Source organism: Battus philenor, unplaced genomic scaffold (genome assembly GCF_028537555.1).
Source record: "Battus philenor isolate CCGP_79_NKW_IND1 unplaced genomic scaffold, ilBatPhil1.0.hap1 SCAF_2, whole genome shotgun sequence".
NCBI classification, from domain to species: Eukaryota; Metazoa; Arthropoda; class Insecta; order Lepidoptera; family Papilionidae; genus Battus; species Battus philenor.
The window spans coordinates 17,001,411-17,016,651 of record NW_027181682.1 but is presented as its reverse complement, the minus strand read 5'-3'; the positions used below and the strand labels follow the sequence as shown (position 1 = coordinate 17,016,651).

The window sequence follows — 15,241 nt, the reverse complement described above, 5'->3', positions numbered from 1 at the left end:
TAAAAAATTAAATTTTATACACTCTTCAGTTCCTTTATAAATATAATTACGCGTCTTTACTTTTATAATCTGTTTAGTTTGATATTATCCTTGCTAATACATCAACATAAACACAGATGCACATACCAAAAATCATTCTGCTATGGTCTGATTTTAAAAGCATAAGGCCTATCGCCCACGGCAAGTTTGTGTAACGGTACTGTTGGTTTTACTAAAGCATCGCTACTAACGCGTGTTAGTCGCATTTCGCTAATGAATCGCGACAGGAAGAGATTGAAAGGTAGGCGTGTGAGAACTCAACTATCAGTGCAAGTTTTTTAGTATCTCTCTTTCTTAAATAGCTGCGTTGCCTCAGTGGATTCCATTTTTCAACTGTAACGATCACATTTGTATTAAATCGCGACTAAATCGGGGCAGATAGCGTCCGCTTCACGACTGTATCGATGCAGAAAAAGTCTCGAAGAAGTTTCTCTAAACCTGATACGTGACAACCCTTGGCACTGTACCTCGTCCTCTCTCCATAACAGGTCCTGGAATTCTAAGTTACATCTATAAAAACTTCATTATGTAGTTACTCTTTAGGAATAAATCAAAGATCGCTCCTGTGACTTCCTTGCCCACACGGTGGGAGTCTAGTAGGTCTTCCCACGCCGTCTACCAGCTCGTAGTCGACACTTAAAACCCTTCCATCCTCAACGGCGGTCACTTCAAACCAGCAATTCTTGAAGCTGCTTCAACGAATCTCATTTCTGATTCGATCTCGCAGCTAACTCCGATAACTCTTTGGTATTTGGATGACCTTGAGTTTTCTTATAAGACCCACAAAAGTCATCAGACTTCATCTTCAGACACTAATATTTTGGACGAGAAGTTAAGAATCTTCCTGAACGCTGCTCATCCAAGTTGGATCTGATGAGTGATCTCTTTCTCTGAGTTGCACATACCAAGCTGGTCAGTTTGTATAGGTATTTATTTTAGGATTGCATTGAAATAAAAGACGAATAGATATAGGATAGTTTATTTTGTTCTAAATCGAAAAGATACAGAAATGAAAACTTAAAAACTAATTACCTTATTAATTATACTTAAATTTAAACAATATAAAACTTAAAACAATCGCAACTTAGTCAACGAATTGTTTTATAAAAAAAAAAATGCTATATGGCACCAAATACAAAAGGAACCTTTGAGTAACACGAATAAACATTTGTTCTTGTACGTCCAAATAAGATATGTACTTTATATTAATTAATCAAATATATCTTAAATTATAACTGGCGGCTTGAATAATAAATGCAAGATAAAAAAAAACAATAATATAGATTATATATTCATCCGTAGTAACACAGATAATGTAACAATAATTGATACTTTGTTTTAAAAAAATTGAACAATTTTAAATAATACTTGAGATTCTGAGATCAAGCAAAAGGTACAAAACAATGGCAATGTGTTTGGCGTCAAATTAAATTAAAATGCAATCTCTTTAGTTGGTCTACTACCTTTGAAGATAGATATAGTATGATTTAAATGCCTGGTAACATAGTTAAGGTATTAAATGATATCCGCACTGTCAAATAAATCAAGGGACAATACCTTGAGAATGTCTATTGTAAAATATATGCTTGTAAGAAATGAACACACAAATTTTAGTGAAGTGAATCGAATAATATAAACACATGTGACTTAATACTAAACATATATGTTTTAAACACAGCCACTTGAAGAGTGGTGTTAATAAAAACACGTTTGGAATGATCAAAATGTACTACGTATAATTTTAAATTTAGTAAGAGGACGAATTTCATTCATTCAAATAGATCTACAGTATAGATCCATTCGTTCCATTCTTTTGTCCGTGTGGCACAATGATCTTTTTGGTTTTCTTTGGCATTTGTAATAACCGGTTTAAATTTACTTCCAGATGTTTCCATCTATTGTATTCTCTTACAAATCCAGATGTGGTCATAACCTTCAAATGCTGTCTCACTCCCATACCCGCTATCAAGGTGTTATTAATACTTGTCTAACAAATATATAGTTCTGATTATATAGACATTTAAGAGTTATAAAGTATAATAAGATTACAGTAAGAACCTACATCCACTGGTCAGGGGGTCTACGACTGGATTTGGATGAATTTATTCTTTGGTTTTATTCTTCTCATACTGGAGTAGTTCTTCGAGGTTCCCGATTTCTATTTCATGGATGTGCTTGCCCGAGAAATGCATGTAGTCATGCGATTGGGCCTCCACGGAGCGCTTGTGCACTGGTTGAAAAAAATTCCATCAATACAGGGTATTCGATGTTAAGCATAAAAGTTTTAAAGTGGTGAATGTATAAATCATTTGCTGTCAATTCATGTATAGTGTATATGCAAAAATAAATGATTTCAGATATAATAAATTACGTAATGATAATATATATTAAAATTTATAATTGTTTACTGTCTATTCCTGAATTTTGTACTGCTAGAAGCTACTGATCTGTTGCTTCCCAATAGAAAAATAAATTAATGCATCATATTTTACAGTGATCACTATCAAGTATGATTTGAAATAAAGGTACACCAATACCTCACTTAGCGCCGTGGTTACGTTTCAAAAAAACACGACGCAAATTGAATTAATATTTTCTATAACAAACCATGTAAAGATCGAAGATAGGTTCCAGGGTTACGAAAATACTACTTTTAAAAAGAAAATAGAACAAAGTAAACATTTAAAAAACAATAATAATATAACTCTGCCAATAAATAAATTGGAAAAATATATACCTTTTTTGTAACCAGAAACAACACGTAAAAAATTATATTAATTTATTCTTCTCTTTTAAAAAAAGCACAACACACTACATTACAACACACTATGTAATTGAAACTGAACTCCAAAGTTAGCAAAACAAAGTGAAAATAAAACTGTATTAAAATTGCGTTGATTTTTAGTTAGAAAGGGAGTCCCTCAGTTTTGATGGCATGGCGCAATTAGAAACAAGTGTTGCCATCTTTAGGAAAAAAAAATTAAAGACACGAACCTAAAACAACGCAACCTCGAAAATCTAACGACGCACAGTGAAAATTTGTAATAATTAAGCAGCGACGCAACTTCGAAAAAAAAACGAAACGACACAAAGCGAGGTATTGGTGTATATTCTTTTCATTTATGCGCTCTTGTTAGAGTGGTCATGGTCATGTCAATGTAAAATCTTTAAAAAATCTGCACACAAATACTAGCTATATATTTACTAATACTATATATTAAATTTAATGTGTGTTGCCGATGAAGACATACAGATCTGAGACATGGTCACTTACGACGGACCTCATAATAAAGCTCAAGGGCACTCAGAGAGCAATGGAGAGGGCTATTTTAGCTGCGAGATCGAATTAGAAATTATGAGATCCGTAGAAAGATCAAGATCATCGATGCAGCTCGAAGAATTGCTCGTGTCAAGTGACATTGGGCTGGGAACATCGCGCAACCGATGGCTGTTGGGGTCAGGTTCTCGAATGGCGACCACGAGCCAGTAGAACCGGCGTGGGTAAGCCCCCTTTAGCTGGACCGACGATATTGATAAAGTCGCGGGAAGTCCCTGAAAGCTATCGTGGTGATATTTGGAAAGGCCTATGCCTTGCAGTGGGCCTCCATCGTCTTAAAAGAAAAAGTAATTGGAGGATATTCGAATACTCTAGTCATTGACTCACCTTCCAACTGATTGACCAACTATAGTTCCAATATTCTAAAATGATCACACTATTTCTCTATTAAAAATTACATTAATCAATAAATTTTGGTAATGATAAATAGTGACCGATGCAGCTTTTAAACAAACAGTCAATTCTCAAATATAAAAAGTTCTACCAGAACTATCAGAAACACAGTTTCCATTACCATTATGTTTACTTAACTTTTTCATAAATACCTAAAATGAAGATGGTAAAGTTGTAACAAAGAGAAATGGAGCATTCATTTTTATATCATCATCATTCCAACCATTCGACATCCACTTGTGGTGATAAGCCTTCCCCGTAGATTTTTATTAAGACCGGTTGGAAGTGAAGCAGAGTTAGTGAAGTGTTAGAAATGTTATAATATAAATCATGGTTGCACAGACTTATTAAGACTAGGGGCCACTCGGGCAAATCATGAACTGATGGCGGGCCGGCCGCCAGAAGTATAGATAATTAATTTTTTTTTGTTTTATTCTGGAATAGAATTCAATATTTTTGGAATGTACGAGAGTATTATTTTTGCTTTTGACGAGCCACCAGTATTCGACCGGAGGGTCGCGGTCTGTGCATCCATCATACAAAGCATGTAGTGTACAACAGTGTGTCAGATGATACCTTGGTGATCTTCATCACGGCGCAGACGGTAAGTGGGGCGGGTGCGGCAGGGTCCGGGCAGGGCGGAAAGCTCCCTCACGGCAGGCAGCAAGGCTCGCAGAGCACTGCGCACGCGCGTCACGTCAAACTCGCCGCCGTGTTCGATGCTCAGGATGAAAGCCTCCGGCACCAGCACCAGCTCAGGGTCCAATTCCATTGTGAAACAGCGGTCTTCGTCAACGATATCTGTAAATTAAAAAAAAAATCATTTATTTTAGGAAACAGAGAAACCAGACACACTAAATATAAGTTCCTGCTAATGTTAAGAAAAAAAGAGAAAGTGCCTTACTTTGACATAAATATTTAAAGTCAATAGCACACATACAATATAATATATACTATTTTACCTTCATGTAACAGTAAGAGAACTAACACCTTGTCAATATTTTTTAGAAAGAAGTGATATGTTATAGAATAGGTCAAGCACCCTTATGGTGTAAATAAATACATTTAAAAAACTTTTAAGTTAAACGGTTTTTTTATATCCAAATTTTGGTGGTTGTGGAAAAATATGTACCTAGTCCGCCATATTGGAACGGCGTCCATCTTGAATTTTAAATTTTAACATAATCATCGTGTTTTACTAGTGTAGCCCTTTCATTTGATACCCATTTTGGAGGGGTTAACGAAAAATATGTAATCCGCCATTTTGTATCGGCGGCCATCTTAGATTTATAATATTATTGGTTTTATTATATTGTATTGTCATCTAAATTAAATGTGTGTACCAAATTTCAGATCAATCTGACAACGGGAAGGTGCTTAAATTTCAATTTCTAATTTTGACCCAAACAAATTCCGTACGGGTCGGACTAAATAAAACCGTTTAAAAATGTGTTTTATCTGTAATTTGTACATTGAGTAATATATTTATATTCGAACATAAAATAAATTCTTTTCCATCAGGAATCAGATAATGCTCAACAAATACACTACTGAACTATGAAAAGTAGCCCAAACTTTGAAATGGTCATCGTCTAGGACATTGTTTCCCAATGTGGCCCCACAGGAGGGCAATTTCATTGTTAAGGGGGACAATACAAAAGCGAACTCGACACGAGTTTAACCCTTTCGCTTTAATATAAAGAATATATACGTTACATAGGGAGGGCGTAAGAATTTTAAAAAGTTTAAGATGGAGCATGGCACATAAAAGGTTGAAAATTCTAGTCTAGGATGTCTACTATACGATGTCTCGAGTTAACTTCTCTACAATGAACTATTTTTCATCAGGCATCCAAAAACACACGCTGTTTAATTTCTTTTTTTTAAACGGTTTTATTTAGTTCGACCCGTACGGAATTTGTTTGGGTCAAAATTAGAAATTGAAATTTAAGCACCTTCCCGTTGTCAGATTGATCTGAAATTTGGTACACACATTTAATTTAGATGAAAATACAATATAATAAAATCCATAACATTATAAATCTAAGATGGCCGCCGATACAAAATGGCGGATTACATATTTTTCCTTAACCCCCTCAATATGGGTATCAAATGAAAGGGCTACACTAGTAAAACACGATGATTATGACAAAGTTTAAAATTAAAGATGGACGCCGTTCCAATATGGCGGACTAGGTACATATATTTTCCACAACCACCACAATATAGGTATCAAAAAGCCGTTTAACTTAAAAGTTTTTTAAATGTATTTTATTTTGAAAACACTTTCTAACCACATTGCGGGGAGCGCAGAACCGGTCATGGTAATTTTTTGGACCTAGACCCATGCCCGTAGGCGTGGACGTAGAAACCTGTGCTTGGCTCTATAGAAATCAAGTTGATGACCAAACTGGTGATATACATTTTCAATCAAGTGGTTTACTGTTATATTTATAAATTAAATATAATTTGTGGACATTAGGTGAACAGCAATAGTTAAAGCCGCTGAGTCCAGGCCGTGCAGTGGGCATCTATCAGCTGATATGATGATGAAACGTAATTTAGAAGTCGAACTAGTGGGTACTCACTGGTGACGTTGTTAGAGAAGTCATGGATGAAATTCACTTGGTGCCCGTTGTTGAGGACGGATATCTTCTCCACCATGCCCTCGATGTCCAGCTCCTCGCGTAGCACGTTCAAGAACTGATCGGTGGCGGTCTCGTCTACGGTGCTCATCACCTGGACATCGGGGTCGTTGGACCAGCGCAGCGGCATGCGGTTGGGCTCGATCAGTTGCGAATCCTGTGTAATAAATTAGACCCGGTACAATAATCCCTCCTATAACGCGGTATAACACGATTTCATATTACGCGATTTTTTAACGTTCTCTCGTCGTCGTCTTGTCCGAAGAACGCAAACTCAGTAAGTACCTAAGTCTCTCATATAACAAGGAATACCCCCAACAACGCGGAACTTATCTTTTTATGTTTCTGTACACTATCTATGTCACACTATGGTGCATCGAGATTAATATCATCTCATAATTCATTTTCGTCTGATATGTCGTACGATATATACACTCTATGGTATACAGAGGTAAAACTCTGTTTTTTTTATTTATTAATAATGAGACCTCAAAGTTGCGGAATTTTTAAACAGAAGTTTTTTGAAAAAATCTAGGACAACTTCAAACCAACGTTAACATATCTTTTACGTAATTTACAATATTATATTTTTATATGCATGAGAAACTATTTGGTGTATTTATTAAATAAAAATTATAATTAAAAACCCATAAAAAATATTAAAAAAATGGAGAAAAAAAATAAAATTGTCGTTAAAGTTTTAGTAGTTATCGCTGATTGCCGCTAATTAGAAATTATGATTTTTATATTTGCTAAACTATCTACTTTCAGAATCAGCAATAAAATCTTGCCCATATTTGCCCCATTTTCTGTAATTCACTTTCAAAGAGAGCGCGACGGAGACTAAAAATTACTTAATTAATCAAGCCGCCTACAGTTTTATTTTTTATTTACATGCTTATTATTATGTAACAATGGTTTTCAAAAAGTATAAATATAGGCATAAGAGTATATAATATTTTATATATATATATATATATATATATATATATATGTATATATATAGGTATGTTGTACGTACTTATACTATAGGTACCTATCTAAGTCGTACTCATTATACAATAAAACCACGATATTTTTCCGGTTACATATACAGTAAAGACATACTTAACCTCAATTGTAATAATTAAAATATATTATCAATTTTTATCACTTTTACCTCATTTCTATTTATTTATATATCAGATCGGGAGCGAAATTCCACACGTTACAATAAATTATGCCGTATTTCAATACGTATAAATAGCTGTAAAATGATTGTTTCAATATTAGTGCCCTTTAAGTGTAAACTAAATATACTATTATACATATAAATATATTATATTGTGACAGTTTTCTTCGTGCAATTGAATTTAAAGTGAATTGTTATGTCTACACTAAATATCAAAATTAAAGACCTGTGTATCGCTTTCATTGAACATGGAAAACATATTACTACAGCAGAGTCTTATTTAAACAACAATTTAAACGCAATTTACTTGTGCCAAAGCTAATATTCAAAAATCTTTGTTGCCCAAATTCAAATCTAAATGGAAAGATGCATCAAGAACAAGGGATCTATTTATGACTAATAACGAAGAATGGTTAAATTCTGAATATGTCATCGAGTTTGACAACCCAAAAGCCTCCACGTCAGAGCCTACACTTACTGGATCAAAAAGAGGAAGGCCTTGCAAAGATTATGAAGCAGCATCTGAGGTTACAAAGAAAAGAAAGGTAACAAAATTAATAAGAGATTCAGGGGTAGATCAGATAAGTTTCTCTCATTTACAAGCACCGAGATCAATTGGTGAAACAACACAAGCTACTATTAATGAAAAATTGCGGTATTTTTCTCCTGAATTGATGATGATGTCTTTTGACTTGGCTTGAAAATGACGGACTGCAACTAATGATTTTTTCAACGGACGAGGCCTTAGCATTATATATATTTCTAGTAAAAGTTGGTCAAAGACAAGAAAAGTTTTATTATTAGAGGATGAAGCAAAAGAATTGTTACTAGATAATATTTAGGGAAATGTTTATTTAATCGTATTTATTTATATTACTATGAATTAGAATATTATTTTGTAATTTTTATAAAGTAAGTTAATAATATATTCACCTATTTAATTATAATTTTCGTATTGAATTACTGTTTTTAGAAACTATTTTCCACTATCAGACATCTTACACGATCAGACATTTATGTTAGGTATTAATTTTTTTTGTTGATACATACATATTTAGTGAATATATCTAGTTGATTATAATAATTTATACATAATTATGATAAATTATTCTTGCTTGTAATGTTTCGTTTATTCCTATATTATTAAAAAAAATTTACGTGACTACATTAATTATTTTTAACAATATAAAATTCATTTCTTTAATATATTTTAAATCTCTACTTATTAGTCTATTACTATTTCAAATTTCATGTCAATATTCCTACTAAATAAAAAGTTATTGAATTTTTATATGATATTGCACCTTATTGCACCATAGTGCCTTACCCACATGTGTCAATTGCGTTTATATTATTAACTATATATACTATGTACCTATAATTATTTTTTCACTATTTAGTTTTGCCATGTAAAAAAAAAATTTGGTGTAAATTTGAAAATCCGATATTTATTAATTCATTGAATATCAGACGGAATCAAGTTCACCTGGTCAACTAAGGTTGAGTCAAGGTCATTCAGAGAAATTAAGAATTGCTCAGAACTTCGCTGAGGAGTTGTAACAGAAATGAGGAGATTCACAGACAGTACAGGGGCGGCTCTAGCCCATGTGCAATGAAACCCTGGCGCCCCCTAGGCCTGATTCCAACCCCCCCTCTACCCCCGGCTAATAGTATTAACTTTGCGATGCTCTTGGCTGTCTCTTGAGATGACAGCGCCCGTGTGCATTGCACACCCTGGACTATAGGTCAAGCCGCCCCTGAGACAGTTTGATAAACAGCTTGTGGTGGAAAGGTTCTTCACCTGGACCCACCAGATATACCGACGGCATATGTAAAGTCGCTGGTTGCAGACAGCGCAAGTCTGGACCACTAGCAAGCTGACGTCACAAACTCACAAATAATCATTAATTTCACACGCAATACATAAACGAAAACCGTCTGGAATATAACAACACGTGAGCCAATTTAAAAAACACGTGAGCGATTCGTCTGCCGCGTACTTCCGGCAATGATTGCGGTAGGCATAAGCGACATGCGTCAGAGTTTAAATGGAATTCAAGGACGAAAGGGGTCCTGGATCAAGGCGTAACGCATCCTCTCAATTGCCACACTGCATAACACAATTACTATGTACGCAGAAATAAAAGTACTTACTTATTATGCAACCGCGGATACAAATTTAACAGTTTTTATATCGGGGAGAAAATCTGATTGGATACAAGATACCCTCTCCTCGGAGAGAAAGACAGGGTTATGTGGAATTACTCACTAAAACCCTTGCACATATTTAATGGAATCAGGCGTTACCTCGCGGAAGTCCATCCTAAGTAAGAAAAGGACCAATATTTAGCCACTTCCGCACATGCGGTGGTAGTCATGCAATCAAGTGCACCGCCCGCTAGCCATTACTCTGTATTTGGTACTAATCGGTGTAAATGACTCCTGAAGATGCCCCGTGGAGGGGTGAAACACGTGTTGAGTAATTTGGTGGTGGCGGTTGTGTGATTCGCATTGTTTGCCGCATACCGCATTTATCAGCGGGTTGGCGGGCGGTGCATTTCATTGCACGACTACAACTGCATGTGCGGTAGTGGCTAAATATTGGTCCTTTTCTTACCATTGCACATATCCAGGGTTAGAGAGGTTACGCGTCCCCCAACATCCTCGCGTACAGCAGTAACACGATTCCACTTCACGTTGCTGCCCTTCCTGGGTTTGCATTGAATGACCGATGAAAGACCTTCAACGCTGTGTAGGTAGGGGATACCTTTGCCCTATTTTAATAATCCCAAAGTAAAGGGTTGGAGCAACCAGGTGTCCTGGACCACGGCCTCGTCACGACCCGTCTACGAAACCTAACTCTTAATTTAAAGATATTGAGTAAAATGACCTTTCTTACTCTTCAGACAAGTGGCACAGCCACTTATAAAAGCCTCTTTTAAGGCAGTGACGCTCGAGGACCTGAAAAGCTTCGAGTCAGGCTGCTACTACTATTTCAGTGGATTAGGAGGCCCACGAGCTCTTAGATCGCTTAGGCAGAAACTCCTAAGTCACTACGCTCCTAGGGCTCCCATGTAGCGACATCGTGTTAGACAGTTACTTGACTATTACCGCTTAGAATTCTGACACAAGAGAACCCAAGGTCGATCCTCGTCTTGGTTGCTATTGCCTGGTTTAACCCTTAAATGCGCGGTGATGTAGATCTACATCGCACGCTTTAATAGCCCATGGCTCATTACGTTTTGTCCTGAGGTATTATTTTCACTTTTTAAATAAATTTGATATTTACACGTTGATTTATGAACGGAAAAACCAAATATTGACAGGAAGTTTTTGAAAAAAAACATATTTCATATGTTTGGCGCCAAACATTTATTACACTGGTTCCCGCGGTTATTACAATCAGTGTTTTTTGCAAAATAGTGTCGAAAGATACAACGAAAAATTGTTTCTAAAAAAGATAAAAGGTAAGTGTAACATTTTCATGTTATAATTTTGATAATAATTGTGTATTTTGAAAATTACTTGGCGCGTTTAATGTAGATATGCATCAACAATATTTTTTGAAATAAAATATTATTTATATTATTATGATTTTTTTCTTTATTTTTCCCATAATCTTTATAAATTTTCCTATCCAAATTAATTTATTTGGAAGTAATAAAAAAATTCATGCTTACTAACTAATGCTTGTACTTCTGTGGCATTAATACGTAATTACCGAAATAAGTAAAATTAAGTTTATAATACGCTTTTCTTTAACATCCATAAAATAATGACTAATATTGGCAACAGTGTATGTACGGTATCCTCCCCTATTACATCTCTGAATGGTCATATATATGAATTTTAAGAAGTTCATCAAAAAAACTGGTTAAAATCCTATAATTACGCCAAAGGATTAATCTACAACTGTATTATAGATATTATAAAAGAAACCAAAACAAAAATATGTCTGTGTTGTGGGCAATTATATCAGGGAGCTAAATCTGCTTCTATTTTCTAATAAATTTGGCATCAGAAATCTACTCATTATGTACACGAGTGGTCACTGTGAATGACATCTTCTATTTTTCAGCCGATATACTACTATATAGCATATGCGTCCCCCAAAATCTTTTCGATGTCCGAAACCAGCGATTTCCCTCGATCTTAACTATGTCGTCTGTCCACCCAGTGGGTAGCCTTCCCACGCGGCGTCTACCAGCTCGAAGCAAGAGCAAGACGAGCAGTTCTTCGAGCTACCTCGGTGACCTTAGCTCTTCTGCGAATCTACTCATTTCTGATTCGATTTTGCATGATGACCATCTGGATGACCTTAAGTATTCTTATAGTCCACCGTAAACGACCACCTCTCGAACCCTAGGTGGATGAACACTGAACAAAATCGAAAGTCACCTTATTTTCGATGGGGATAGTGCAGTAACCCTGGTAGCGGTGCACGACGGTGGTCCTCGCGTACTGACGGTAGATCATCACGCCCATCGCAATGAACAGGATCAGCAGAAGCGAGATGTTCATAATGTGGAACAGCACCGCCACGGAGCGCCGGCGCAGGCTCGAGGCGGGTCCGCGCGGCGGTGGAGTTGGCACCGGGGCCGTAGGAGGTGCCGTGGGAGGCACCGCTATTTTAGTCTGAAAATTCATAAACACAATAATACCAATGACGTCACACCGCAAGACAACGAACAAACCCCTTGTAACATCTAAAGTTCAAATCATTTGATTTGGCGCTACGGAAATAAAATCGATATTCATCATTTCAGTTGAAGAATGTCCACCGCTGGAGATAAGCCTACATCTAAAAAATTCCAATAGGAACAGTCGGAAGAGTCCTTTATCCAGCTTGTTCCGACAACCACATTGTCTATCCTCTATGTGTGTTGATTTCCTATGCTTGCCAGTCCATGCTCTCCAGAACCTTGAAGCCCTAGCGGTTACTAAAGATTTATACGGATGAAAGTATTTTATTTGTCAGCAAAAATCTATAGAACTACACTAACTTCCAATCACCCTGTAAGATGTGATCACTCTAAATATGTTAAAATAATTATTTTTTCTATTGTAGTGAGATAGGCCTATTACTCTTGACCGTACAGTCTGCAACTTCACATCAGATCAGGTATATCTCTTGATTAAATATTTTTAATAATGATCATTAAAACAAATTATTCAGGATACTTTTGTTAACATATTTTTTATTAAATGTCCTTCTCAGTTAAAGATGTTTGGAACGCTCATTGCTTTATCTCTTTTTGATATCTTCTCTTAACATCACACAAAATGCTTGAATAGTAAAAATACTTCTCCACTTAAAGATAGGTCAGATTTCAGCTATATAGAAAGACCAGTTTCACACCACAGTGGCATATTTGAAAGTAGACTTGACATGAGTTTAACCCTTTTGTTATATGTATGTTACATATATGGAGAATAAGAATTTTAAAAAGACTAAATTAGGGGTATGGTACAAAAAATATTACAAAATACTGGACTATGGTATACCATATTTAATCTCGCATTTAATGATTTATGATGAACCAGTATTTATTTCAAGCTTCCTCAGCTATTCCAAAAATTTAAATTTTTAAATAAGCCAATATACCTTTATCATAAAAAAATCACATAAAAATAAATTTACCCCGAGTTCATTGTAGTCCTTTCTCAAGTCAGGACATATTTAAAAGTTTAATTCACTTTTTAGGTATTATCAAACTGATTATAGTTGATATTTGACTAGGCTCAAAACAATCTTCTACTATCAACCATACTAGATCAAACATTTTAAAGAGATTGTAAAATAATGTCGCATTCTTAAGTTAAATTCACACGACAACATTTTTAACAAGCTTCTATTTATATTCCACAATATATTCATATTCACTATCAACAACCTTTCGCCATCTAGTATATAAATTTTCAATGCTGAAGCAATAAAAATCAATAGGTCCCCCTAATGCAAGCATTATTAAGTTACTAGTACTTATTTTATGCATAAACATGTAATATTAATTCTCATATCTACTGTTGATCCACCTTGACAAAACTTGTGAAGTAATCGCTACAAATGGCCAGAATTGGGACATCATTGTTTCAACTCATAGGCACTCAATATAAGGCATAGGCCTCTCCTATCTATGAAGGGATATACCATAATCGTCAAACTAGGCAGACAGTATGGCGATTGCAAGGTGGTATGATTGTACACAGAGGATGCAGCTGCCAGTCCTCTGGAACCTTTCTTTGTGTGCAGTGGTAATCCCATGTAATTAATGCACAAAGTTTGAATTATATATAAGACTGTATCTCGGGAATCGAACCCCTGACCAATGATCGCAAGTCTCAGTCTACCACTACTGGAGTACAACTATTCAAAATTGGGATAAATTATGAATAAATGAAATATATTTTGAACTATTTAAGCAACCATATGTTTTGGCAATACAGGATGATTGGTAATAGATGTAAAAGCTTTAAAGAAAAATGTATACAAGTAATATAAAATTAATGAATAAAACACTTTTAAGAATGATATTTCAACATATTAAAAAGTTAAAAGCCAAATTATTTTATAAGCATCGCTTAACACAGGAGGATTGAAAATATGTGTAAAAGGTTCGAAACTCTTTACTGACAATCAACAATCATTTGTTTTAGTCCTTAAAATAAGCAAACTATTCTTGTTAAATACAAAAAGTTATAAATTTTGGTAAAATAGTTTTAACACGTAAAAAATATATATTTTTCCTTTGAAATATGAAAGATGCTATAAATATTTCTATATACATTAGATTTTCTCTATTTAATAATTAATTATTCTAGATTCTACGCCGCAATATAGGTCAAACGGGCATAGCCGAGGATAAAATTACGTTATTGATTTTTTTGCTTGCATCGGCGAAATTTTATACATGCATGTTATGCGTGTACAAAAGAATATCAAAGGAGTTTTATGCGCAGTATACCTAATTTAAATGTTTTTTATCTTATTATATATGCAATTACATGGAAAATTTTACTTTGAGAAAAAAAATAAAACTATTTTGCGCAGTTATAAAATTTACTCACCTCAGGGAATAACATCTCCTGGACGAGCGGCAATTTGGCGCTGTCCACCGACATAAATTTACCCTTGGTAAGCACCGTCATGGTGATTATTTCACAAAATCAAAGAATAACTTTAATTTTATATTTAACGTACAACAGACAAGTTCCCAAGTTGAAATCGAATCAAAGAGTGAACCTAGCCGCAAGAAAGGAGCAACCTTTCAATTATTGATTGCACGGTTGCTGAGTAACTTCACTCTAAACCGTTACTATGGCGGTTTATTTTATAAATATACGTATATAACTGTGTTACAAAAATTATAGAGTTAGGAAATTAAGTAGAAATAAATTGAATGCGTTTATTTATAAAATAATTTAAAACTATTTTCTTATCGGGAAACATATTTTTCTGTTCTTTCATTACATATTTCAGAATTAATTTAAATTAAAACCACTGTCGAACAAAATAATGTATATATTTATTTTGTTACACAATATTTTGTTTAAAATTAATATGCATATTTGGAAGATTATTTAACTTAAATGTATAATAAAAACATTTTTTTTGTTTTTCAAAGCAGAGTAACCATGTTTAGAAATATTTGAATA

General features: G+C 34.7%; 1 protein-coding gene across 1 annotated transcript; it reads right to left on the bottom strand.

The window, feature by feature from the left end:
* Nucleotides 1–1,038: 1,038 nt before the first annotated feature.
* On the bottom strand, nucleotides 1,039–14,846 carry LOC137922277 (uncharacterized). Its single transcript, XM_068765247.1, has 5 exons — nucleotides 14,654–14,846; nucleotides 11,984–12,220; nucleotides 6,358–6,571; nucleotides 4,346–4,570; nucleotides 1,039–2,269 (listed from the first exon to the last, which is right to left on the bottom strand). Exons 1-5 carry the CDS (start codon nucleotides 14,732–14,734, stop codon nucleotides 2,142–2,144), a joined length of 885 nt encoding a protein of 294 aa, XP_068621348.1. The 5' UTR covers nucleotides 14,735–14,846; the 3' UTR covers nucleotides 1,039–2,141.
* Nucleotides 14,847–15,241: the final 395 nt, after the last annotated feature.

Bases quoted from the DNA above. Each gene is read 5' to 3' on its own strand.
- LOC137922277 (XM_068765247.1), bottom strand. From the start codon at position 14,734: ATGACGGTGCTTACCAAGGGTAAATTTATGTCGGTGGACAGCGCCAAA. The intron at 6,572-11,983 runs GTGACTTTCGAT...TTTATTACACAG, and splicing joins CTATCCCCATCGAAAATAAG to GATTCGCAACTGATCGAGCC. The intron at 4,571-6,357 runs GTGAGTACCCAC...TTTAATTTACAG, and splicing joins CTTCTCTAACAACGTCACCA to ATATCGTTGACGAAGACCGC.